The sequence below is a fragment of the Gorilla gorilla genome, chromosome 1 (genome assembly GCF_029281585.2).
Source record: "Gorilla gorilla gorilla isolate KB3781 chromosome 1, NHGRI_mGorGor1-v2.1_pri, whole genome shotgun sequence".
NCBI lineage: Eukaryota > Metazoa > Chordata > Mammalia > Primates > Hominidae > Gorilla > Gorilla gorilla.
Genome location: NC_073224.2, coordinates 230,511,163 through 230,539,119, shown reverse-complemented (window position 1 = coordinate 230,539,119; position 27,957 = coordinate 230,511,163). Strand labels below are relative to the sequence as shown.

At 42.7% G+C, this 27,957-nt stretch overlaps 1 protein-coding gene across 3 annotated transcripts in view; it reads left to right on the top strand.

The window, feature by feature from the left end:
• Positions 1-27,957, top strand: part of UBE4B (ubiquitination factor E4B) — a 149,487-nt gene that overhangs the window by 43,931 nt on the left and 77,599 nt on the right. For all 3 annotated transcript variants that reach the window (XM_019010852.4, XM_019010846.4, XM_019010842.4), the window contains exons 3-5: positions 19,856-19,991; positions 25,475-25,562; positions 27,296-27,440. In XM_019010852.4, the coding sequence (XP_018866397.1) occupies positions 19,856-19,991; positions 25,475-25,562; positions 27,296-27,440 (369 nt within the window). The remainder of the gene's footprint in view (positions 1-19,855; positions 19,992-25,474; positions 25,563-27,295; positions 27,441-27,957) is intronic.

Sequence of the window (27,957 nt, the reverse complement as noted above, 5' to 3'; positions counted from 1 at the left end):
TCATCATTATTCATAATCACAAACAGTTGGATATTATTAGCCATGCTTTGGTGGGTTGGATAAACAGATTTTCATGATTTCCTAAATAAGTGAAAAAACAAACAGAAAATCTCTCTTAAGACAGGTTACATCTATTCTCTGTTCAGGCCAGGTGCAGTGGCTCACGCCTGTAATCATAATACTTTGGGAAGCCAAGGTGGGAGGATCCCTTGAGCCTAGGAGTTCAAGACCAGCCTGGGCGACATAGCAAAACCCCGTCTCTACAAAAAATTAGCGGGGCATGATGGTGCACACATGTAGTCCCAGTTACTCGGGAGGCTGAGGTGGGACGATTGCTTGAGCCCAGGAGGTGGAGGTTGCCGTGAGCTGTGATCACACCACTGCATTCCAGCCTGGGCAACAGAGCAAGACCCTGTCTCAAAAAAGAGAAAAAGAAATTTCAAGAAAATATGATAGCTGTCCATTAAAGAGTTTAAAAAGCTGGCATGAGGAAGGTGATGGCTTGTGTTTATTTTCTGTGGTCCTGGAAGTTAGACATAGGTCTAATGGGTAGATTTATTATCCACCGAATGTGACTGAGAGATTTTTGTTCCAGACTCAAAAAGTGCTTTCTTTTTTTCTTTCTTTTTTTTTTTTTTTTTGAGACAGTCTCACTCTGTTGCCTAGGCTGGAGTGCAATGATGTGATCTTGGCTCACTGTAACCTTTGTCTCCTGGTTTCAAGCAACTCTCCTGCCTCAGCCTCCTAAGTAGCTGGATTACAGGTGCCCACCACCATGCCTAGCTAATTTTTGTATTTTTAGTAGAGATGGGGTTTTGCCATGTGGGCCAGGCTGGTCTCGAACTCCTGACCTCAGGTGATCCACCTGCCTCGGCCTCCCAAAGTGCTGAGATTACACACGTGAGCCACCACGCCTGGCCAAGAAGTGCTAACAGAGACAAATACTGGGTGGGGTGCCACCCATGGTAAAAAGTCGTTCATCCAGGAGTGCTTGGCAGCAGTCATTTGGTGGCCCTCTTAGTTGGGCTGTTTTCAGTTGCAAGTAACTAAAGCAAGGATTGAGAAGCTTTAGGGGGTCCTTCCACTTCCAGTTGCTTCTCCCATCTGTAGTCCCAGCCTTTTTTTTTTTTTTTTTTTTTTGAGATGGAGTTTCGCTCTTGTCACCCAGGCTGGAGTGCAATGGCACGATCTCGACTCTCTGTAACCTCCGCCTTCTGGTTTCAAGCTATTCTCCTGCCTCAGCCTCCCAATTAGCTGGGATTACAGGCGCCTGCCACCACGCCTGGCTAATTTTTGTATTTTTAGTATAGACTGGGTTTCACCATGTTGGCCAGGCTGGTCTCGAACTCCTGACCTCATGATCCTCCCGCCTCAGCCTCCCAAAGTGTTGGGATTACAGGTGTGAGCCACCGCGCACAGCCTAGTCCCAGCTTCTTGCGGTGCCATCTGCTTCTGTAGTTTCCTAGGGCTGCTGTAACAACCTATCAAAAACTTTTGAAGGCTTACAGCAGCAGTATTATTTTCTCACAGTTCTAGAGGCTAGAAGTCCAAAGCCAAGGTGTTGGTAGGGCGATGCCTCCCAACAAGGGGAGAATCCTTTCTTCTGCCTTCTGATGGTTGCTGGCAGTCCTTGGCATTTCTTGGCTTGTGGCAACATAACTCCAGTCTTCACGTCCGTCTTCACATGGCCATCTTCGTTCTGTGTGTGTCTGTGTCCAAATTTCCCTCTTATGACAGCCACTGGATTAGGGACCACCGTAATTGAGTATGAGCTTATTTTAACTTGCTTACATCTGCTAAGACCCTCCTTGCAAATAGGAGTATTATTTCTTTGTTTTTGATCTGCATCTCCTCTTCTCTTTGAATGTAAGTTTAGGCAGGAGCCTTGCCAGTGTTGCTCATCCCCTTACCCCCAGCACCGTGCTTAGCACATGGCAAGCAGTCTGGAAATGCCAAGTGTTATGTGGCTAAATGAATGAAAGAAATATTTCTTGTTGGAAATGTTAGAAGCGAAGTAAGATTTGAGTTCTTTTGAAAAACAGCTGGCTGACATTGTTCCTCTCACCACAACCAGCTGGATTGTCTCTGTTTTTCCTGGTGTGCTGAGTGCTGAGCAGAATTTTAAAAATCCTCAGTCTATTCATTTTCTTCTAAAATTAGAAAAAAAGTTATTATATAAAATATTTCAAATGTACATGATAACATAACTAGTGCCTGTGGAACCAAGTCCACAGGTCATTGCTGTTCCAGACTTGCCATTCCAGATATTTCTTCATGTTTTACTGCATTGTTATGTGGCACTGCTCTTGGCTCTCTTAGAACTTTATATATATGGGTGATGCTTTTCCTACAGATAAATGCCACTTTTTTATAGTTAACACTGATTATGCTAGTTTTTTTTTTTGTTTTTTTGTTTTTTTTGAGACGGAGTCTCTCTCTGTCACCCAATCTGGAATGCAGTGGCACGATCTTGGCTTACTGCAACCTCCGTCACCCGGGTTCAAGTGATTCTCCCACCTCAGCCTCCGAGTAGCTGGGGTTACAGGTGTGTGCCACACCTGGCTAATTTTTGTATTTTTAGTAGAGATGGGGTTTCACCATGTTGGCCAGGCTGGTCTCAAACTCCTGATCTCAGGTGATCCACCTGTCTCAGCCTCCCAAAGTGCTGGGATTACAGATGTGAGCCACCGTGCCTGGCTGATTATGCTACTTTTATATTTAAAATGTAGGGCTTACTGCAGGTCAGACACAGTACTTGGTCATGGAAATGCAAAGATGAGTGAGACTCAGTTTCTTTCCTTAAAGAGCTTTTAGCCTAGTTGGGGAGGAAATGTTCTTTCCTTTCCTGTTTAATATCTGTGTTTATTAAATTCTTTGGAGGACAGTCTAGTTTTCTTAGTTTCTTCCCTTATCTTTAGATGATTTGTGATTGCTTAATCTTCAGAACTTCTTAACTGTCTCGGGTGATTTTATTTTACAGCCTTGTTTTGGAATTATGCTTGTCTTCTCTTTGATGTTTGCCTATCAAACATCTTGAGTATATCCAACGAAGGCCTTAACCTTCCTCGCTGTTGTGACCTCTGAAGAGGAGGTCATGATTGCTCAAGAGTCCCCCAACAGATCCTTTATCAACCATTTTCATCTTGACAGGATTATTAGGTCTAGTGGAATAGGTCTTCCAGTGGAATAGGTCTGCCTGTATACTCTCTAGAGCTGGCAGGTTTCATTTTTGTTTTTCTAAGACAAAGTCAGGCTGGAGTACAGTGGTGCGACCATAGCTCATTGCGGCCACAAACTCCTGAGCTTAAGTGGTCCCCCTGCTTCAGCCTCAGAAGTAGCTGGGACTACAGGTGCGTGCCACCATGCCCGGCTAATTTTTTAATTTTTTTTGTAGAGATGAAGTTTTACTGTGTTGCCTAGGCTGGTTTTGAACTCCTGGCCTCAAGCAATCTTCCTGCCTCAGTCTCTCAAAGTGTTGGGATTACAGGCATGGAGTTCTCAGTTGTTTTCATTCCATGGTTCCCTTTGGCAAACTGGGGAAGACTTTGATTGGCTTCTCAAAATATACTTTTATTATTATTTTTTGAGATGGAGTCCCGCTCTGTCGCCCAGGCTGGAGGGCAGTGATGTAGTCTGCCTCCCAGGCTCAAGTGATTTTCCTGCCTCAACCTCCTGAGTAGCTGGGATTACAGGCATGCGCCACCATGCCCGGCTAATTTTTTGTATTTTTAGTAGAGACGGAGTTTCACCATGTTGGCCAGGCTGGTCTTGAACTTCTGACCTCAAGTGATCCTCCTCCATTGGCCTCCCAAAGTGCTGGGATTACAGGTGTGAGCCACCGCACCCGACCTCAAAATTTACTTTTAAATGTGTATAATAAAATAGGATTACACAATTATATAGGAATATAGTTATCAACATTTTTAAAGATTGTAATACAGTTATTTATATGCTTCTTTATTAATGATTTAAATGAAAGACTTAGCAACTAGTCAAACTGCTTCAGCCCCTTGACATCTGTTTCCATCTGTGGACCACAGGTAAAGATCCTCTGCTCTGGGAGCAGAAATGAACAGTGGGGCCTCTTTGGAACTAGTGAGAAGCCAGATGATATATTTGGCCTCTGGGCTAGTTCTGGGGTCTGGATCAGAAACAGAATTTGTTTCTTTTCTTTGGCTGCTAGTTTTTAACCTACTTAATGATTATTTAACTTAAAATTATTCTTCAACATGTTGACTCAAATGGTCTTCATCCTGCTTCCATTCATGCACTTGAATAGTTAATAAATGGCTTCTGTCTGTTGGGCACTGTATTGAGAGCTAGGGATGCAGGATGGATAAGTCTCAGGGGCCTCCAGCGGCTCACTGTTTAGCATGAGGGCATGAACTTGTGAAGAGGTGCAGATGCTGGTGTCCTGTACTTGACAGAGAACAGCCACAAATAGTCACTTTCTCAGGCTCCCGGCTATGCATTGTAGATTTTTTTGGAGCATTTTCACACAGGCATTTATCTGATTGAAAATTCTACTGGCTGGGTGTGGTGGCTCACGCCTGTAATCCCAGCACTTTGGGAGGCAGAGATGGGGGGATCATGAGGTCAGCAGATTGAGACCAGCCTGGCCAACATGGTGAAACCCTGTCTCTACTAAAAATACAAAAATTAGCTGGGCATGGTGGTGGGTGCCTGTAATCCTAGCTACTCTGGAAGCTGAGGCAGGAGAATCGCTTGAACCCAGGAGGCAGAGGTTGCGGTGAGCCAAGATCCCACCACTGCACTCCAGTGTGGTGAGAGTGAGACTCCATCTCAAAAAAAAAAAAAAGAAAGAAAATTATACGTTGGTGAGAGTGTAAATTTATATAGCCATTTTACAAAACAATATGGAGGTCCCTCAGAAAACTAAAAACAGAGCTACCATATGATCTGGCAGTCCCACTCTGAGTATATATCCAAAGGAATTAAGATTCATATGCTGAAGAGATACCTGCAGTCATGTTCATTGCAGCATTATTCCAAATAGCCAAGATATGGAAGCAACCTAAATAATCCATCTTCAGATGAATGGGAAAAGAAACTGTGGTATGTATCCACAATGGAATATTATTCAGCCTTCAAAAAGAAAGAAATTCTGTCATTTGTGGCAACATGGATGAACTTGGAAGACACCATGCTAAGTGAAATAAGCCAGGCACAGAAAGGCAAATATTGCATGTTTTCACTCATATGTGGGAGCTTAAAAAGTTGACCTCATACAAATAGAGAGTAGATGGTGGCTACCAGAGGCTGGGGAATGGGGGTGGATGAGGAAGGAGATGTTGATCAAAGGGTACAAAATTTCAGTTAGATCAGAGGAAAAAGCTTTAGTGATCTATTGTACAGAATGTTGACTGTCATAAATAATAACGTTTTATATATTTTTTAAAATTCTACTTTTTAAAAACAACAATATTATTATTATTATTGAGACGAAGTTTTGCTCTTGTTGCCCAGGCTGGCGTACAATGGCACGATCTTGGCTCACTGCAACCTCTACCTCCCGGGTTCAAACGATTCTCCTGCCTCAGCCTCCTGAGTAGCTGGGATTACAGGCCTGCGCCACCATGCCTGGCTAATTTTGTATTTTTGTTAGAGACAGGCTTTCTCTATGTTGGTCAGGCTGGTCTCCAACTCCCGATGTCAGATGATCCACCCACCTCGGTCTCCCAAAGTGCTGGGATTATAGGTGTGAACCACCATGCCTGGCAAAACAACAGTATTATTACTTTATATAATATAGGGAACAACATCCTTCCATATCCTATTATAATTTTTTTTTTATGTTTTATTTTGAGATGGTCCCACTCTGTCACCCAGGCTGGAGTGCAGCAATTGAATCTCGACTCGCTGCTGCCTCAACCTCCCAGGCTCAAGTGATCCTTTTACCTCAGCCTCCCAAGTAGCTGGGACTCCTGGCACGTGCCACCATGCCTGGCTAATTTTTTTTTTTTTTGAGTTGGAGTTTCGCTCTTGTCACCCAGGCTGGAGTGTAATGGCGTAATCTCGGCTCGCTGCAACCTCCGCCTCCTGGATTGAAGCAATTCTCCTGCCTCAGCCTCCCAAGTAGCTGGGATTACAGGCACTGGCCACCACGCCCAACTAATTTTTGTATTTTTAGTAGAGACGAGGTTTCACCATGTTGGCCAGGCTGGTCTCGAACTCCTGACCTCAGGTGGGCTGCCCGCTTCGGCCTCCCAAAGTGCTGGGATTACCACCATGCCCATCCTAATTTTTAAATTATTTGTGCAGACAAGTTCTCACTATGTTACCCAGTTTGATTTTGAACTCCTGGGCTCAAGTGATCTTCCCACCTTGGCCTCCCAATGTGTTGGGACTACAGGCGTGAGCCACTGTTCCTGGCCTATTCTTATCCCTCCAAATTTGCTTGATATGTTTTATCTGTTTTATATGTTTGTTTATGTTGGTTGTTACATTGATTTATTGAATGCTCTAAATTCACATAGGCTTCACTTAATACATATTTCTTTAAATCTCCCTATGCAGTAGGTTCTGTTGTAGGCTATGTGGCTTATATTTTAGTGAGAGAAAACAATTTAAATACCCAGCTGGGCATGGTGGCTCATGCCCGTAATCCTAGTGCTTTGGGAGGTCTAGGTGGGAGGATCGCTTGAACCCAGGGGTTTAAGACCAGCCTGGACAACATAGCGAGACGTTACCTCTACAAAAAAAATACACAAATTAGCTAGGCATGGTAGTGCGCACCTGTAGGCCCAGCTACTGGGGAGGCTGAGGCATGAGAATCACTTGAACCTGGGAAGTAGAGGTAGCAGTGAGCCGAAATTGTGCCATGCACTCCAGCCTGGACAACAGAGTGAGACTCTGTCTCAAAAAACAAAAACAAACCCACAAAATCTTTCAGATGATGGTAATTATAGAGGAAAAGAGAGCAGTATGTTGACATAAGTACCACTGGGGGTGTGTACATAATCACTGTAGGTCCTATTAAGAAGGCGACTTTTTTTTTTTTTTTTTCCACTGTGAGTTCTCGGATACATGTGCAGAATGTGCAGGTTTGTTACATAGGTACACATGTGCCATGGTGGTTTGCTGCACCTATCAACCCATCATCTAGATTTTAAGCTTCTCATGCATTAGGTGTTTGTCCTAATGCTCTCCCTCCCCTTGACCCCACCCTCCCCCTATTAGGCCCCAGTGTGTTGCTCCCCTCCCTGTGTCCCTGTGTTCTCATTGTTCAACTCCCACTTATGAGTGAGAATGTGCAGTGTTTGGTTTTCTGTTTCTGTGTTAGTTTACTGAGGATGGTGGCTTCCACCTTCATCCATGTCCCTGCAAAGGACATGATCTCATTCTTTTTTACGGCTGCATAGTATTGCATGGTGTATATGTACCACACTTTTTTTAGTCTATCATCGATGGGCATTTGGGTTGGTTCCATGTCTTTGCTATTGTAAATAGTGCTGCAATAAACATACGTGTACATGTGTCTTTATGGTAGAATGATTTATATTCCTTTGGGTATATACCCAGTAATGGGATTGCTGGGTCAAATGGTATTTCTGGTTCTAGAAGAATGTGACATTTTTAGCAGAGGCCTGAATGAAGTGAGTAAGCAAACCAAGTGGATATCTGTGGGGCAATCTTTGCAGACAGAAGGAAAACAGATGCAAAGGTCCTGGGGCAAGAATGGACTTGCCAGTGATTGATGCAAGGCAGGGCTAGAGCAGTCATCTTCAATTTCCCCTCATTTTCCTTCTCCAATTTTGAGTCTTTAATGAACATTATGATTGCTTATTAGTACATCTGTAGGAATGTCAACAAGATCAAAGCCATTCTTTTATGGTAAGTTGTCTTTGGCTAAGAATGCTATCCACAGTGACAATGAAATTCTAACTTTGGTCCTATCATTGATTGCTATATTAAAATCCTTTTTTTTTTTTTTTTTTTCCTCTTCTACTTGGTCCAGAGCTTGGGAGAAAGAGAGAATTTGAGGGTGGTTAAGCAGCTGGCTAGAGGTAGAGGCTCAGACAGAAGCCCCAAGGCCTGAGGGCTGCAGCAGGACCCCTAAAAGGCTACTGAGTTCAGGAGGCTCCTAGACGAGGTTGAAATCCTTTGCTTTTTGCTTATTCATTTTAATTCTGAGTTGGAACAGGTGTGTCCTATGCTGGCATGGGTACTTCCTCGAATTGGAGTGGCCTTTGGGCCCCCAAAGGGATATGTTTTATTAGTTCTGGGCTTTATCTTACAGCATTATTCCTAGGGTCATACTAATTACTTTGTAAATCTGGTGAAAGTGCTCATGATATCTTGTTCTTGAGACGTGTGCAGTGCTGGGAATCAATACACTTCCTGTTTTGACTTGGGATTGATTCTTGCACTTTTCCCTATCCGCAGCCCCCACCCCCTGCCCCATTTTTGCTAACCTGGTCCTGCAACCTCTGCTGTGCTTGTAGTTTTACCAACTGCCTGCTTCTGACTCCAAACTGCCCACTAGCACTCTCCCCACACAGTGGGATGTGAACTGTGCCACGGTACTGCATGGCCTTTGTCATGTGCCCAAGCCTAGCAAAGGCACAGGGGCAAATACTGTGTGTGAGAGTGATTTCTATACCATGTGTTCCTGTCCGTTAAGGATCTTATGGCTTAGTAGGAGAGATAATACATGTCACTCACCTGCTTGAAAGCCTTCCTCGTCTCCTTATTTCCAATTATAATCTAATCCGAGGGCTTGCAAGGTGCTGTATCATCATGTTCCACCCTCTTCATGTAATTCACCATCTTGATTTTCAGAGCATGTTCTCTGTTGCTGTCCCAGTCAACATATTCACCCCAAAAGGCCTATAACCAGTAGAGATTGTGCCCCACAAACCACTCTTAGTTTTGGGTGCATTTGTCTTGTCTTCCAAACTAGATTGAAAGCTCTGAAAAAAAAAACTATCTTGTGTTTCTCTTTTATCTGTTGAGCTCATAGTAGGTATCCAGGAAGTAGTAGGGTTGACTGCATTGATTTGGGACTACACTGAGAGTTTTCCTCGCCATCTCCCTTTAGTTTTCCTTTTTTTCTTTCTTTCTTTTTTTTTTTTTTTTTTTTGAGATATCGTCTTGCTCAGTCCCCCAGGCTGGAGTGCAGTGGCGCGATCTTGGCTCACTGTAGCCTCCACCTCCCAGGTTCAAGCAATTCTACTGCCTCAGCCTCCCGAGTAGCTGGGATTACAAGCGCCCGCCACCATTCCTGGCTAATTTTTTTTTTTGTATTTTTAGTTGAGACAGGGTTTCACCATGTTGGTGATGCTGGTCTCAGACTCCTGGGGCCTAGCGATCCCCCTGCCTCAGCCTCCCAAAGTGTTAGGATTACAGGCATGAGCCACTGTACCCGGCCTCTCTCCAGTTTCCAGTTGGAATCCAAGGGAAGTAAGTTTAAGAAAAAGTTAAGATTTTGAAATCTTTGGATTCAGAAGAATTTGTCACCTTTAACACCTAGAGTTGAATGTTCATACATGGAGAGCCTTAACATTAAGCCCTAGCCAGCCTCCAGCAAGTGGACATTGGTCAGGTTTGGCAGGATTCGTCCCCTGAAGTGGACTGAGAGCCACACCCTGGTCTGTCACCATACCCATCCCCTATCCTTAGTGAAGCAAAACTCCTTTGTTCCCTTCTTCTCCTAGTGACAGGAAATATTGTGATCCTAAAGAATGAAAATAGCTTGTCACCTCGTGGCCTCAGGCCTCTTGACTTCAGGCAGTTCTGTTTAATCAAGTGACACATCTTCCCGAGGCTCCCTGAATGTGGCAGATGAAAGAGACTAGTTCAACCCTGACCTGAGGGGAAAGCCTTTGTGAAGGGTCAGGAAATGTTCACCAGCCAAGGTTGTGTGGTTCAGTTTCTCTTTTGTTGATAAGATTTGTCACTGTTTTGACAGGGGATGCATAATGGAGTATTTGGATTTGTTGTTGTAAACTATGCAGTATGGTTTTCAAAAAACAACAACACATCTTTATAACTTTAATGCAACTGTAAAGGGTTAGAGGTTTTTTTTTTAACATCAGTTCTATCATTTTATAGAGAAACTGAGGTACTAAGAACAAGTACAGAGTTCACTAACAGCATGCATTTGATGCGGCCACCGTAAATTTAGAAAATATCCTCAAAGCCCTTCTGTATTCAGTGACTTTTTTTTTTCTTTGAGACAGAGTCTCGCCCTGTTCCCCAGGCTGGAGTACAGTGGCGCGATTTTGCCTCACTGCAACGTCTGCCTCCCAGATTCAAGCAATTCTCCTGCCTCAGACTCCTGAGTAGCTGGGATTACAGGCATCCACCCACCACCATGCCCAGCTAATTTTTTTTATTTTTTATTTTTTATTTCTTTTTTGAGACGGAGTCTCGCTCTGTTCCCCAGGCTGGAGTGCAGTGGCACAATCTCCACTTACTGCAAGCTCCACCTCCCGGGTTCACACCATTCTCCTGCCTCAGCCTCCCGAGTAGCTGGGACTACAGGCGCCCACCACCACGCCCAGCTAATTTTTTGTATTTTTAGTAGAGATGGGGTTTCACCATGTTAGCCAGGATGGTCTCGATCTCCTGACCTCGTGATCTATCTGCCTCGGCCTCCCAATGTGCTGGGATTACAGGCATGAGCCACTGTGCCTGGCCAATTTTTTGTATTTTTTAGCAGAGACAGGGTTTCGCCATGTTGGTCAGGCTCATCTTGAACTCCTGACCTCAGGTGATCCACCCGCCTTGGCCTCCCAAAATGTTCAGTGACTATTAAATATGCACTGTGAAATGTATTCTTAGTTATCAGGGAGGGGTTGCAGGGGAGAGGAAGTGACCTTGGATGTAGAGATAAATGAGGTATGGGGGGACTCAAAATCCAGTTATATGCATATATCCTTTTTAGCTACAAGAGTTAGGTGGATTATAATTTACATTTGTTTGTTCATTGTGAGTTGTTTTTAACAAGTAATGTCAGTATAGAAGCGTCAGTGGATCCATAGGAATTACACTTGTGTGATTATTTGAAATGATAGATTGAGAGGGAAAAGTCATTCAGCAGTGGTGGGATAAGGTTCCCTCTCTCTTTTCTCTTTTTTTTTTACATGTAGTCTCACTGTCGCCCAGGATGGGGTGCAGTGGCATGATCTCACTGCAGCCTCTGCCTCCCAGGTTCCAGCAATTCTCGTGCCTCAGCCTCCCGAGTAGCTGGGACTATAGGCATGTGCCACCACGCCCGGCTAATTTTTGTATTTTTAGTAGACACAGGGTTTCACCATGTTGGCCAGGCTGGTGTCAAACTCCTGACCTTGGCCTCCCAAAGTGCTGGGATTATAGGCTTGAGCCACCGCGCCTGGCCTCCCTGTCTCTTTTTTAGTACTTAGGTATGCTAAAAGTGGACAAGACCAGAGCAGATGTTGTGGTAACAAGGCAAATCTGTTCTTTACACTGGAGTTTGCCCTGATTTCTCATTCTGTTCTCGTCTGACGCATACAGGTGTATCTATAGAACTTGTAAACACGTTCACATTGGTTTTTTTCATTGGCTCCTCAAAGTAGAACTATGAAGTAGGCTGCACAGATGCCAGTATTACCAGAGCATAGGTAAAAATATTAAGTAAGAAGACTTGCTTAAGATTACAAAACTAGAAATGATGGAACCGGGTTCCAGTCCTAGTTTCTTTGTAAAATAAACATTTATTTTGAACTAACTTTCAATGTATGGAAAAGTTACGAAGATAGTGTACAGGATTCCTGTGTACCCTTCATCCAGTCTCCCCTAATGTTAATGTCTGGTTCATTTGTCAAAACTAAGGAATTAGCCTGGATATGATTTTAACTAAACTAAACATGAGTCTCCTTCATCTCCATTGGTCTACAACAGTATCTCAGTTCTGTTTTCATGATCTTCACAGTTTTGAAGAATACTAGTCATTACTTTGTAGAATGTCCCTTAATTTGGCTTTGTCTGGTGTTTTCCTCATGATAAGACTGGGGTTGTAGGTTTTGGGGAAGATTATGTCACACAGGTGAAGTGCCCTTCCCATCACATCGTATCAGGGGTATGTAATACCCACATGATGTCCCTGGTGCTGTTAAACGTCATTACATGCTTGAGTTAGTGCTGGCCATGTTTCTCCACTTAAACTTAGTATTTTTCCCTTTCCATATTCAGTTCTTTGGTATCGAGTTCCTAAGTCCATCCCACACTTAAGGGGTGGGAATTAAACTTCACCTACTGGAGTGGGGAAGTACATATGTAATCTGGAATTCTATGAGGAAAACTTGTCCCTTCTCCCCTGTTATGTATTTAATATCTTAGATCAGTATGAACTCACACACATTTATTTTATACTTTGGGTTATGATTTCAGTAGCAACATTACTTATTTTACAGGAATTATTCCAGTTTTGACCATGGGAGCTCTTTCAAGTTGGATCCTTGGTCCATTTGACATGCCTCTTCTTTTATTTTTTTGAGCACTGTCTTTCTAGCACCGTATGATGCTCTAGACTTATCTTGGATTTTTCCTGCCCCAGCCCTAGAAATCAGCCAGTTCTCCAAGGAGCAGTCCTGGTCTACTGACTCCAGGTGTATGATTCTATGCATGATTCTGCCTTTTGACACTAAGGAGAGGAATATTCTGTCTTGTAAATATGAAGATCAAAGTGATTTTCTAATTCCAGCTGTTGGTTTTCTTATCCCAGTATTTAAGATACCATTGTTGTTCTTCACAGACTTGAAATGTCATTTTATTTTATTTGTTTTTTAATTTTATTTTATTTTATTTTTTTGAGACGGAGTCTCACTCTGTTGCCCAGGCTGGCGTGCAGTGGTGCAATCTCACTGCAACTTCCACCTCCCGGGTTCAAGCAATTCTCCTGCCTCAGCCTCCTGAGTAGCTGGGATTACAGGTGCCTGCCACCATGCCCAGCTAATTTTTGTATTTTTAGTAGAGACGGGGTTTCACCATGTTGGCCAGGTTGGTCTTGAACTCCTCAGCTGATCCACCTGCCTTGTCCTCCCAAAGTGTTGGGATTACAGGTGTGAGCCACCGCGCCTGACCGTATTTTATTATTTTATTATTATTTTTGAGACAGGTTCTCCCTCTGTCACCCAGGCTGGGGGACAGTGACGCAATCATGGCTCACTGCAAGCTTGACCTCTGGGCTCAAGTGATCCTCCTACCTCAGCCTCCTGAGTAGCTGGGACTACAGGCTTGCACCACCATGCCCAACTAATTTTTTTATTATTTGTAGAGACGGGGTCTCTCTATTTTGCCCAGGTTGGTCTTAACCTCCTGGGCTCAAGCGATCCTCCCACCTCAGCCTCTCAAAGTGTCGGGATTACAGGCGTGAGCCACCACACCCAGCCCACTTTATTTTTGTTTAGTCACAAGAACAAAATGTTTTCTTTTTTTGAGATGGAGTCTCGCTCTGTGGCCCAGGCTGGAGTGCAGTGGCGCGATCTCAGCTCACTGCAACCTCTGCCTCCCAGGTTCCAGTGATTCTCCTGCCTCAGCCTCCCTAGTAGCTGAAACTACAGGCATGTGCCACTGCACCCAGCTAATTTTTGTATTTTTAGTAGAGACAGGGTTTCACCATATTGGCCAGGATGGTCTCGATCTCTTGACCTCGTAATCCGCCCACCTTAGCCTCCCAAAGTGCTGGGACTACAGGCATGAGCCACCGTGCTCAGCCAAGAACAAAATGTTTTTATCAGGAAATTAGCTGCTAAGAAAATGTCAGTCTGCTCTATGAAATAGAATATGTTTATTATAATCAGCATTGAGGCAGAAGTCTGAGGCAGGAGGATCATTTGAGCCCAAGTTCCAGGCTGCCTTGAACTATCATCTTGCCACTGTACCACAGCCCAGGTATCACTGAGAACATGTCTCTGAAAAAAAAAAAAAAAAAGTTTTCAGGGGTGAGACTTGGTGTTGACCAAATAAAGTGCAAGTATACTTTGTATTTTCCGTGAATATTAATGCTTTAGCTTAATTCATTGTCAAGAGCTATATAAATAAGCTTTAGGATTTTGATTAATAGAGTGAATGACTCCTTTTATAAACCTAATTATTTTTAAGTTTTACTTTTGTAATTTTTTTTTTTTTTTTTTTTGAGACGGAGTCTCACTCTGTCTTCCATCCTGGAGGGCAGTGGCTCAATCTCGGCTCACTGCAACCTCTGCCTGCAAAGTTCAAGCAATTCTCCTGCCTCAGCCTCCCGAGTAGCTGGGATTACAGGCGTGCACCAGCATGTCTGGCTAATTTTTTTTTTGTATTTTTAGTAGAGACAGGGTTTCACCATGGTGGCCAAGCTGGTCTCGAACTCCTTGATCCGCCCACCTCGGCCTCCCAAAGTGCTGGGATTACAGGCGTGAGCCACCACACCTGGTTGCTTTTGTAATTTTTGAGTGTATAAAATATGTAACTTTGTTTTAAAATCTTTGATCCAAAGGACTGTTCAGCAGTCTGGAGTAAAGGAGTTACAGCATTATGTTAGGAATCAGGCAGCCTGTGTGTGTGTGTTTTTTTTTTTTTAGGCACGGTTTCACTTTGTCACCCAGGCCTAAGTGCAGAGGTGCCATTGTGGCTCACTGCAGCCTCAGCCTTCTGGGCTCAGGTGACCCACCCCTCTCAGCCTCCTGAGTAGGTGGGACTACAGGCACATACCATCACGCTTGGCTCATTTTTGTATTTTTCATAGAGACGGGGTCTTCCTGTGTCATGCAGGCTGGTCTTGAATTCCTGGACTGAAGCGATCCACTCCACCTTGGCCTCCAAAAGTTCTGGAATTATAGACGTGAGCCACCATGCCTGGCTGAGACCTGTGTTTTACTCTTTGCTCTGTTTCTAACAGGCGAAAAGGTCCTAAGGGAAGTTTTTAGACTCTGTAGATAGATATTCTTATCTGTAAAAGAGGAGGGAAGATGGTTGGCCATTACCTTTAAGACCAGTGCCCCCAACAAAACAGATTTATTGAGGCGTTTTGGTTTTTTAAAAAATATGTTGTGGAGATGGTGTCTCACTATGTTGTTTAAGCTGATCTTGATCAAGCGATCCTCTTGCCTCGACCGCCCAATCTGTTGGAAGAACAGGTGTGAGCCACCACACTTGACGTTTTATTGAGGTTTCAAGGACCCTTTTGACAATTCTGTGCTCTTTTTACGGTGGAATTTAGAAGCCTATGCATTTGTGTGTGTGGGTGTGTGTGTAATACTGGAACAGGCCTAATGTTACAAGTTAAAGGTAGATATTTGGTCTAGTTTGTACTTGAAAGGGAACATCATTCAGGAAATATTACAATACTAGGAGAAAGTCTTACAGACATGAAATTTTTATGTCCTTTGATGTTCTGATCTTCCCACATAGAATGCATAATTTCCTTTAGCAAACTCTTCTCGGTTATAGAAGTTGGATACTGCCGCCTAGAAGGTTGGTAATTCCTGTTTCCTGAAGCAGACATAGCTTTCTCCATTCTGTGTTACACACCTCACTTGTGGAAGATTTGTTCTATAGTTGATATGTGGGGAGTTTATTCATCTTCTAAAAGAGGGTTACAGCAGATTATGTTCATTTTTTAATTCTTTAATATCTGGCTTTCTGAAGATGAAGGAAGAAAAAATCCGTATTCCTTGAGACTTGGCTTCCTGACCATGATTCCTCAAGTTTGGGGTGGGAGAGGGCATGAAGACAAGAGAGTGTGTGAGGTTTGAAAACAGTGATATTTTGTACTATTGATTTGATGTGTTTTTAGTCGCAATATTTAATTCACATTGATTTCTAAATAAAATCAAAGACACCATCAGGTTTTTGTGTGTGCCCTTTTTTTTTGACACAGGGTCTTAAAAAAGACCCATCTGTTGCCCATGCTGGAGTGCAGTGGTATGGTTATAGCCCACTGCAGCTTCTAATTCCTGGGCTCAAGCAATCCTTCCACCTCACCCTCTCAAGTAGCTAAGATTACAGGTGCATGCCACCATGCCTAATTTTTTTTTTTTTTTAAGATGGAGTATTGCTGTGTCACCCAGGCAGCAGTGCAGTGGTGCGATCTTGGCCTACTGCAACTTCCACCACCTGGGTTCAAATGATTCTTCTGACTCAGCCTCCCTAGTAGCTGGGATTACAGGCTCCCGCCTCTGCGCCAGGCTAATTTTTGTATTTTAGTAGAAACAGGGTTTCACTATGTTGGTCAGGCTGGTCTCGAACTCCTGACCTCAAGTGATCCACCCGTCTTGGCCTCTCAAAAGTGCTGAGATTACAGGTGTGAGCCACTGCGCCCGGACTACCTGACTAATTTTTTAAGTATTTTGTAGAGACAGGGTCTCTGTGTTGCCCAGGCTGGTCTCAAACTCCTGGCCTCAAGTGGTCCTCTCTCCTTGATTCCCCAAAAGTGCTGGGATTACAGATGTGAGACACGACTGACCATCAGTATTTTAAATTTAAGAAAGGAGAGAAATGGGTTATAGTGGCATATGTTCTTTGTTTCAGCTACTCAGAGGCTAAGGCAGGAGGATCCCTTGAGCCCAGAAGGTTGAGGCTACAGTGCCCTAGGATCACACCCCTGCACTCCAGCCCTGGCCAACATAGTGAGACCCATCTCTTTTGTTTTTTTTGTTTTTGAGACAGAATCTTGCTCTGTCACCCAGGCCGGAGTGCCGTGGCACGATCTTGGCTCACTGCAACCTCCGCCTCCCAGGTTCAAGCAATTCTTCTGCCTCAGATTTCCGAGTAGCTGGGACTACAGGTGCATGCCACCACGCCCAGCTAATGTTTGTATTTTTAGTAGAGACAGAGTTTCACCATATTGGCCAGGCTGGTTTCGAACTCCTGACCTCATGATCCGCCCGCCTCAGCTGCCAAAGTGCTGGGATTACAGGCGTGAGCCACTGTGCCTGGCTGAGACCCATTTCTTAAAAGAAAATAAGGAGGCCAGGCACCGTGGCTTATGCCTGTAATCCTAACACTTTGGGAGACTGAGGCAGGTGAATCACCTGAGGTCAGGAGTTCAAGACCAACCTGACAAACATGGTTAAACCCCATCTCTACTAAAAGTACAAAAATTAGCTGGGCGTGGTGGCGCATGCCTGTAATCCCAGCTACTCGGGAGGCTGAGGCAAGAGAGTTGCTTGAACCCGGGAGATGGACGTTGCTTTGAGCTGAGATCGTGCCATTGCACCCCAGCCTGGGCAATAAGAGTGAAACTCTGTCTCAAAAAAAAAAAAAAGAAGAAAGAAAAGAAAAGAAAAGAAGGAATGGAGTCCCCTGGTGTTTAGAGATTGGGGAGCACTTGTATACATAATAAATTGTTACAGAATTGCCCCACTTGATCCGAAATGTGAAGATCATGTGGAAGATGCAGGAAAAAATGAATTCAGGTGATCTCTTTGATGCCTTATAAAAATATTACAAATGCAGTATGTTATACTATGTGATATACACTGGAGCTATATTGCTACAGTATTATTGTACACATACTATACTATGCTACTGATACAGTTTTTAAAACAATTTGTAATTATGTGTTTAATTTTATAACTTGTTTTGTAGGGTAGAAATTTTAAAGCCTGCTTATTTATTACCGTAATGATCATTGAAGTTTATTATTGATTAATTTTAACTAAAAAGTTAGTTGGCCTTTAATTGTGATAGGTAAAATAATATTCTCCTAAGAACCTTGTGATGGTATATTATTTATTCCTTCAATAAGTATTTTTTCAGGGCTTACTTTGGGTTATATTTCCTGAAATTAATGAATCAAAAGTTTTACTGTATTCTGTGAACTTGTTTCAGAATTCTCATTACAGTAGATGCCTTGTGTATTTTACTTGAGTCTTAGGAAGAGAGAAAATTTAGTTTCTTATTTCCTTCATAAATCCTGCAGAAGTTTTAATAAATTAGTACATGTGAAGAACTGCTTTCAGGAATGGATAAATGTTTTATAATATTCTTCAATGAAGAGAAACATTAAAAGGTGGCAAGTTTACTGTCATAGAATGCTGGAAGGGTTAAAATTGTATTTATTCAGTGATTGTTTTCACTACAACGGGTAACTCAAGTTTCTCTGTTTTCATTTTTCATACTTTTTCTTTTTTTTTTTTTTTTGAGACGGAGTCTTGCTCTGTCACCCAGGCGCAGGGCAGTGGGACGATCTTGGCTCACTGCAACCTCCGCCTCCCAAGTTAATGCGATTCTCCTGCCTGAGCCTCTCAAGTAGCTGGGATTATAGGAGTGGGCCACCACGCCCAGCTAATTTTTGTATTTTAAGTAGAAACAGGGTTTCACCACATGGGCCACGCTGGTCTCGAACTCCTGACCTCAAATGATCTGCCTTCCTCGGCCCCCCAAAGTGCTGAGATTACAGGCGTGAGCCATCGTGCCCAGCCAATGGTTTTTTTAAACGTGTCATTTTCCTTTTCAGCATCATAGGTATATATATTTTAAAGTATTTGCAAATGCCTGGGTAAACATTCTTCTTTTTTCATAGGAAGATATTCATAGAGTTAAAGTAATTTTTAAAATTTCAATGTAAAACATGATTTTAAAGACATTGATGGGAAATTGCTGTGAGAAATCATCTGTCCCTGTACTAGTGACTACAGTTTCACTGTACTGTCAGCTCTGTGAGGGCAACAAAGTGTCAGGTTTTTAATTTCCACTAAGGTGTTCAATCAATAAATGGATCGATCTATATCAAAGGACATTGTTGAGTCCACTTGAATTTTTTTTCAACATTTTATTATAAAAATTGTAAACATACAGTAAAGTTGAGAGAATTTTGCAGGGAACACCCATATACTCACCATCTAGATTCTATCATTAACTTTTTTTTTTTTTTTTTTTAGACGGAGTCTCGCTCTGTTGCCCAGGCTGGAGTGCAATGGCGCGATCTTGGCTCACTGCAACCTCCGCCTCCCGGGTTCAAGCGATTCTCCTGCCTCAGTCTCCTGACTAGCTGGGACTACAGGTGCCCGCCACCGTGCCCAGCTAATTTTTTTGTATTTTTAGTAGAGACGGGGTTTCACCATGTTAGCCAGGATGGTCTCAATCTCCTGACCTTGTGATTCACCTGCCTCGACCTCCCAAAATGGTGGGATTACAGGTGTGAGCCACCACACCCAGCCTCGTTAACATTTTATTATACTCGCTTTATCACATATTTTTCTATAGGTTTATTAATATATCCTTTTATTGTTTTTGAGATGGAGTCTCGCTCTGTCGCCTAGGCTGGAGTGCAGTGGTGTGATCTTGGCTCACTGCAACGTCTTCCTCCCAGATTCAAAGGATTCTCCTGCCTCAGCTTCCTGAGTAGCTGGGATTACAGGTGCCCAGCTAATTTTTGTATTTTTAATAGAGATGAGGTTTCACCATGTTGGCCAGGCTAATCTTGAACTCCAAACCTCAGGTGGTCCACCTGCCTCGGCCTCCCAAAGTGCTGGGATTCCAGGCATGAGCCACTGCATCGGCCTGGTTTATTAATATATCTTCTTTTGGGCGCATTTCAAGGATTTTTCTGGACTATCATGGAAGTTAATTTGTATTTCTAATTTGTATTTGTGGGCCATAGTTTGAATTGGTGCAAGAGAGGTGATGAGGGGTGAGTTTTAGGCATTAGGTGTAGCTCTGTTACTGACCTCATATGAAGTATATTGATAACTTATGATTTCTTAGTAATGTTCCTATGATTTTATTATTGTTTCCAGCTTTTTATATAATCTTCTGATAGAAATTCCTCGGTTGCTGCAATGTCATGATGGTGTGACTGCAGATTGTGCTTGTTTACTGTCGCTATTACAAATAACTTGAACATTATTTCACATGGGACTTCATCCTTCCTGTGTTTTCTGTTTAGGAGTAGCCCATCGAAGCCAGAGCAGTGAAGGAGTCAGTTCTCTCAGCAGCTCGCCCTCTAATAGCCTTGAAACGCAATCTCAGTCTCTCTCACGTTCCCAGAGCATGGATATCGATGGTGTCTCATGTGAGAAAAGGTAAAATGAAGCCAGTTTTCTAATATGCTCTTTTATTTAGGGAAAGAGAAAGATCCATTCACTTTAGCCTCTAGTCCATAGTCAGAAATGCCAGCTAGAGACCCATGCCAGTCCTTAGCAAATTAGTGTCAAATGTATTAAATTTAAAGATTTTGTATTATTCAGAAATATTCTTCATATTTTTGTTGCTGTTGAGACAGAGTCTCACTCTGTCGCCCAGGCTGGAGTGCAGTGGTGTGACCATGGCTCACTGCAATTTCCGCCTCCCAGGTTCAAGTGATTCTCCTGCCTCAGCCACTTGAGTAGCTGGGATTACAGGTGTGTGCCACCATGCCTGGCTAATTTTTGTATTTTTAGTAGAGACAGGGTTTCAGCTGTTGGCCAGGCTGGTCTCAAACTCCTGGCCTCAAGAGATCTTCCTGCCTTGGCCTCCCAAAGGACTGTGATTACAGGCATGAGCCACTGTGCGTGGCCCACTATACTTGCATATTAAATGTCTTTTATGAAATAATGGTGTAGTCAGTTAAAAAAAAATCTGTTGTTCTCATTTTGTAAATATAAAGTTGGCAAGCATATGCCTCTCCCTAAAACTTTTACTAATTAGTGAAATTTAAAAGTTTGGAATATTTCATACAGGTAAGCCAAATAAATACCCTATTTGCTTCATAAGGATCAAGGTGTCTTGAAAGAGCCCTCCTGTGTTGCATATGTGCCAAAAATGGGTGGTAAGAGTGGCTGAGGTATTGACTCCTTTCATGGTTGAGCAAGTCAGACTCCTTGGACCTGGCTCCTCTCCCCTCAAGCAGTGCCCTCGGTTTGTGTCAGTGGGCTAAACAGATGAAAAGGGGAATTAAGTCTGGGCTCGATGGCTCATGCCTGTAATCCTAGCACTTTGGGAGGCCAAGGCAGGTGGATCACTTGAGGTCAGAAGTTCAAGACCAACGTGGAAACCCTGTCTCTACTAAAAATACAAAAAATTAGCTGGGCCTGGTGGCAGGCGCCTGTAATCTCAGCTACTGGGGAGGCTGAGGCAGGAGAATCACTTGAACCCAGGAGGTGGAGGTTTCAGTGAACCAAGACTGTGCCACTGCACTCCAGCCTGGCTGATAGAATGAGACTCCATCTCAAAAAAAAAAAAAAGGAGAATTAAAAATATGAATAAGGAGCTGGGTGTGGTGGCTCACGCCTGTAATCCCAGCACTTTGGGAAACAGAGACATGGATCACTTGAGGCCAGGAGTTCAAGACCAACCTGTCCAACATCGTGAAACCCCGTCTCTACTAAAAATACAAAAATTAGCTGGGTGTGGTGTTGCATGCCTGTAGTCCCAGCTACTTGGGAGGCTAAGGCAGGAGAATCACTTGAACCTGGGAGGTGTAGGCTACAGTGAGCTGAGATCACACCACTGCCCTCCAGCCTGGGTGACAGAGTAAGACTCTGCATCAAAAAAAAAAAAAAAAAAATGATAATAATAATAATAACCAAATAGAATATCTAGAAATGAAAAGGTAATTTACATTGAGAACTTGCTGTAAGAGTTAAATAGGGGTTAGACATAGCTGAAAAAAGAATTGACAAACTGAAAGAGCTGAGGAAATTACCCAGAACGTACCACAAAGAACAAAGCAGATGAAAAATATAAAAGATATTTAGAGATACAGAGGACAGAATCCTTGGTTTCTCCTGAAATGTATCTAGGATTGAAATTTCTGGGTAGAACACTGAAACTGTAGTGAATGCAGATGTTCAGCTTTAAAAAAGAAAAAAAAGACAACAGGGATCCAGGGTATATCTAAACATCAAAAAGGGAGAATAGAGAGTTGGAGAGATTTCCTTCTGCTCACTCTTATTCCACATTTTTTTCTCTACTGGTTTGAAAGATATTATTTTAAAAAATCAGGCCAGGAGCAGTGGCTTACGCCTGTAATCCCATCACTTTGGGAGGCTGACGCAGGTGTTCACTTGAGGTCAGGAGTTCGAGACCAGCCTGGCCAGCATGTTGAAACCCCGTATCTACTAAAAATACAAAAATTAGCGGGGCATGGTGGCATGTACCTGTAGTCCCAGCTACTTTGGAGGCTGAGGCAGGAGAGTCACTTGAACCTGGGAGGTGGAGGTTGCTGTGACCTGAGATCGCACCGCTGCACTCCAGCTTGGGCAACAGAGTGAGACTTTGTCTCAAAAAAAGTAATAAATAAATAAACACATCATGGCAAATTGGGTGTCCATTCCCTCAAGCATTTATCCTTATTTTTTTTGGAGACGGAGTCTCACTCTGTCTTCCATACTGGAATGCCGTGGCACAATCTCAGCTCACTGCAACCTCCACCTCCTGGGTTCAAGCAATTCTCCTGCCTCAGCCTCCCGAGTAGCTGGGATTACAGACATGGGCCACCACGCATGGCTAATTTTTGAATTTTTAGTTGAGATGGGGTTTCACCATATTGGCCAGGCTGGCCTCAAACTCCTGACCTCAAGTGATCCACCCGCCTCAGCCTCCCAAAGTGCTGGGATTATGGGCATCTTATATTTCAATTAAGTTTGCTTTAAAATAATACAATATAATATAAATATAGTATATCATGATCAATTTAGGCTTACTTTAGGAATGCAAGGATGCATTGATATTAGAAAATCTATAAATATCATCTACCATATTGCATGTTAAAAAGAAAATCCTTATAATGTTGGTAGCTGCAAGAGTTTGATAAAATTCCACATTAATTCATGATAATAAGAAAATGAGGAACAGAAAGGAGTATCTTTAAACTCACAGTGTGGCACAGACAAAGTTCACCAAATATTCCACATGCTCCCCAGAATTTCCCATTCTCTTTTACAGTTAGATTGGGGCCAATGACTAGTTCTGTCCTGTAGACTATGAACTAGAGTGACGTGTCACTTTTAGATGAAGGCAGTTGAGCCGATGTTCCTCCTCCGTCCCTCTCTTCTCTTGCTCCAGTGACCTTGGAGGCTGTGTATTGCAGATGGCATAGATTAAAGATGGAGTAAGGATGCTTCACTCTCATCAGACTTTGTGTAAGCAAGAACTAAATCCTTACAGTGTTAAGCCTCTTAAGATTTCAGAGTGTATGTGTTACTACAGTATAGCCTGTCTTACTCTAACTAATATAAAGGGCATCTACCAAAAAACTACAGCAACTCTTCTATTCGGTGGTGAGAAGTTAGCATCATTTTCTGTAAAATCAGCAATAAGAACAAGGATGACTGCTATTTCTTCTTGTATTTAGCAGTGCAGTAAAACAAGTAAGGATTGGAATGGAAGAAACAACAGTAATAATTTGCAGATAAATTATTTACATGTTGGCTGGGCACAGTGGCTCACACCTGTAATCCCAGCACTTTTGGGAGGCCGAAGCAGGCAGATCACTTGAGGTCAGGAGTTCGAGACAAGCCTAGCCAACATGGTAAAACCCTGTCTCCACTAAAAATACAAAAAAAATTAGCCGGGCATGGTGGTGCGTGCCTGTAATCCCAGTTATTTGGGAGGCTGAGGCAGGAGAATTGCTTGAACCTGGGAGTCAGGGGTTGCAGTGAGCCAAGATTGCACCACTGCACTACAGCCTGGGTGACAGAGCAAGACTCTGTCTAAAAAAAAAAAAATTATTTACATGTAAACTTTCTATGTATAAATAAATAAGTTGCTTATAAGAAGTGTATATTTAAAATCAGTTGCATTCCTGTCTGCCAACAACAAAAAGTTAGAAAACGTAATTTTTAAAAAGGTGCCATTCACAATTTCATTAAAAATATTAACATATGGTACCTAGGAATAAATTTAGCAAAAGAAGTATAAAATTTTTATAGAGAAAATTATTAAAGCTTATTGATAGACCTTAAAGAAGATCTTAATACTTGGAGAGTAATGAAAACTGAGTAATATAATTATATTACCTCTCCCCAAGTTGATCTCTAAGAGTGAAAAAAATTTTGGTCAAAATCCCGGGAGGGTTTTTAAGGAATTCCTTAGGCTGATTCCTAAGTATGTGTAGAAGAGGAAAGAGCCAAGGATAGCAAAACCTCTTAAAGGAGAAGAATAAAGTGGAGACATTGACCTAGCAGATATCAAGATTTGTGAAGTTTTAGTAATTAAGACAAAGTGGTATTGGCCAGGGACAGACAAATTGTCTAACAGAACAGTAATGAGTCTCCAGAAATAGACCCACTCATTAATGAAAATTGGACACGTGACATAGGAGCTTTCATATTAATGTAAAAAGGATGATCTTTCCAGTAAATGGTGCTAGGGCAATTGTTCATTCGGGGGTAAATGATATGTACTTAACCAGTTTTTGTAATAAGACTTCAGTTGAGTTTTTTATTTTCTTAATTAAATTTTTTATTCTTATTTTTTATTTTTTTGAGACGGAGTCTCTCTCTGTCGCCCAGGCTGGAGTGCAGTGGTGCAGTCTTGGCTCACTGCAAACTCTGCCTCCCGGGTTCAGGCCATTCTCCTGCCTCGGCCTCCCGAGTAGCTGGGCCTACAGGTGCCCACCACCACGCCCGGCTAATTTTTTGTATTTTTTAGTAGAGACGGGTTTCACCATGTTAGCCAGGATGGTCTCGATTTCCTGACCTTGTGATCCGCCCACCTCGGCCTCCCAAAGTGCTGGGATTACAGGTGTGAGCCACCGTGCCTGGCCTATTTTCTTAATTAAGTTTTTAAAAATGTTTATTTAATTTTTTTTAGAGCCAGAGTCTTGCTGTGCTGCCCAGGCTGGGATACAGTGGTTATTCACAGGCACAGTAATAGTGCATACAGCCTCAAACTTCTGGGCTAAAGTGATCCTCCAGCTTCAGCCTCCTAGGTAGCTCGGACCACAGGCGCATGCCAACATACCTGGCCTGGTTGAATTTTATGTCATTTTAAAATACTATATATAGATAACCTACTTTAATGATATACTTTTATTTATTTATTTATTTGAGAAGGAGTTTCGCTCTTGTTGCCCAGGCTGGAGTGCAATGGTGCGATCTCGGCTTACTGCAACCTCTGTGTCCTGGGTTCAAGTGATTCTCCTGCATCAGCCTGCCGAGTAGCTGGGATTACAGGCATGTGCCACCACGCCTGACTAATTTTGTATTTTTAGTAGAGTTGGGGTTTCTCCATGTTGGTCAGGCTGATCTCGAACTCCTGACCTCAGGTGATCCACCTGCCTTGGCCTCCCAAAGTGCTGGGATTACAGGCGTGAGCCACTGCACTCGGCCAATGATATACTTTTAAAAAGTAAGCCCAAGAAAATGACAACTTAGGAAAAATATTTCCAACATGTATAAGAGACAAATTGTTTAGATCCTAATTTATGAAGAACTCTTAAAAATTAATAAGAAAAAAGATGGACCATTATCATTTTGCTTTCCTGATTAACTGATATTTTAAAACATTTTCTCACCCAGCAGCTACAGTGACATTGTGCGGATTTATAAAAGGTAAAAGGCTTGTTTGTCTTTTGTACTTTAAGCATGTCCCAGGTGGATGTGGATTCAGGAATTGAAAACATGGAGGTTGATGAAAATGATCGAAGAGAAAAGCGGAGCCTCAGTGATAAGGTTGGTAAGCGATGAAGCCCTTGGTACAGGTAATAGAAATAAACACATTTCATGTCTTGTATCTGTAGAGTCTGTTAGAGTGGGGCCACCCGAAATCAGGAAGTCCTAGGCAGGTGATTATTTTTATTCTTTTGAGGAAAAATGAATAACCTAGGTTACCCTTATTCATGGAAGTGTAACTCAGTCCTTTGATCTGATAATATCTATCTGTTTTTGGTTCAGGGCCATGATTTTATCAGTAAATTTAGGTTGTAATAGGAACTAATTTAGAGCAAATTAGAATTCTTTCTGTTGGTCTTTTGCTTTTTTTTTTTTTTTTTTTTGGAGACAGAGTCTCGCTCTGCCGCCCAGGCTGGAGTGCAGTGGTGCGATCTCGGCTCACTGCAAGCTCCGCCTCCCAGGTTCACACCATTCTCCTGCCTCAGCTTCCCGAGTAGCTGGGACTACAGGCGCCCGCCACCACGCCCAGCTAATTTTTTGTATTTTTAGTAGAGATGGGTTTTCACTGTGTTAGCCAGGATGGTCTCGATCTGCTGACCTCATGATCCACCTGCCTTGGCTTCCCAAAGTGTGGGATTACAGGCGTGAGCCACTGCGCCTGGCCTGGTCTTTTGCTTTTAAGCAAGTAGATCGTCACATCTTTAGCAGTATTCTGAGGAAAATGACTGGGAATTGAAGCAAGAATATGTAGAATCTAGTAGCAAGTGGAAGGTTTTGGAAAACATGAAGCCTTTATATTTGAATATCACCTGAGCTTAGTGCTCTGCATTTAGGGTGTGTGTGTGTGTGTGTGTGTGTGTGTGTGTGTATTAATATAGATAATTACATCACTTTCTGTTTAGTAAATTATTAGGAATCCTTTAGCAACACATGTTAATGATTATTGGAAGTTGCACTGTAAATAAAGATAAAGACAAACAAAGGAGAAAATAAGAAGTTGCACTGTAGCCTCCTAGTGGTGTAGTGCTTTATTTTGTATAGTTCTTTAATGTTTACAAAATTCTTTTTTATATGCTGTTTTATCTGTGGTGGTATGTAATGAGAAATGTTACATTTTTGAAAAATTCCTGGAGGAAAATTGGTCATGCACCTAGAGTGTTAACCTGGTCCTGTGGAATTCAGAAAAGTAAATAGATAGGATATGTACATCCTCTGTCACATATTTTTCCTTGGTGACTTTTGATAATGCCTTTGCTCTTTTTTTTTTTTTTTTTGAGACAGGGCCTCACTCTGTTGCCGAGGCTGGAGTGCAATGGCGCGATCTCGGTTCACCACAACCTCCGCCTCCTGGGTTCAAGCGATTCTCCTGCCTCAGCCTCCCGAGTAGCTCCGAGTAGCCAGGCCCGCAACCGCACCTGGCTAATTTTTGTATTTTTGGTAGAGACAGGGTTTCACCATGTTGGCCAGTCTGGTCTTGAGCTCCTGACATCAGGTGATCCACTGGCCTCGGCCTTCCAGAGTGCTGGGATTACAGGTGTGAGCCACCACGCCCAGCCATCTTTGCTCTTTTATGCTCCCCATAGATTGTATTGTAAGCTCATGAGACTTAGATGTTGTAACTTTGATGTTATAGGAATAGGCTTACTTTTCCCCTAATCAGTGGGTGAATGGTTTCATGCATTTTTAAAATATCATCACTAATAATGAATTAAATCAGAATAACGTATTCCTATTGAAATACGTAACTCATACCTCTTATTTGAAATTAACCTGCAAATCTTCTTCTTCACCAGGAGCCTTCCTCGGGCCCTGAAGTGTCTGAAGAGCAGGCCTTACAGCTGGTCTGTAAGATCTTCCGTGTCTCTTGGAAGGACCGGGACAGAGATGTCATCTTTCTTTCTTCTCTTTCTGCACAGTTTAAGCAGAACCCAAAAGAAGGTAGGAATCTAGCTCAGTAGTCTTACTGCAGAGGACTCAACAAGAAAATAAGATGTGAGATCTTTGCCCTCTGTTATCCACATTCACTCCATCTTGCTCTTGGGTTGTATTTTTGATGACAGGGATACTTCTTGATGAGGACACAATTGTTTAGCCACTTTCTTCCCTTTCCACTGATCTTATCGATAACTTATTTTTCATTTCCATTATTTCTATAATACTATGTAAATAAGTTAATGGTCTCCATTTTCTCAGGGTTGGAGTTTTTCTCTTTGTAGTAAGAAGGTGCTTAGAGCATTACCTCCTCTTTATTTATTTTTTTTGAGACGGAATCTCACTCTGTCGCCAGGCTGGAGTGCAGTGGCATGATCTCAGCTGACTGCACCTTCTGCTTCCCGAGTTCAAGTGATTCTTCTGCCTCGGCCACCGGAGTAGCTGGGACTACAGGTGCGCACCACCATGCCCAGCTCATTTTTGTAGTTTTTTTTTTTTTTTTTTTTTGAGACAGAGTCTTGCT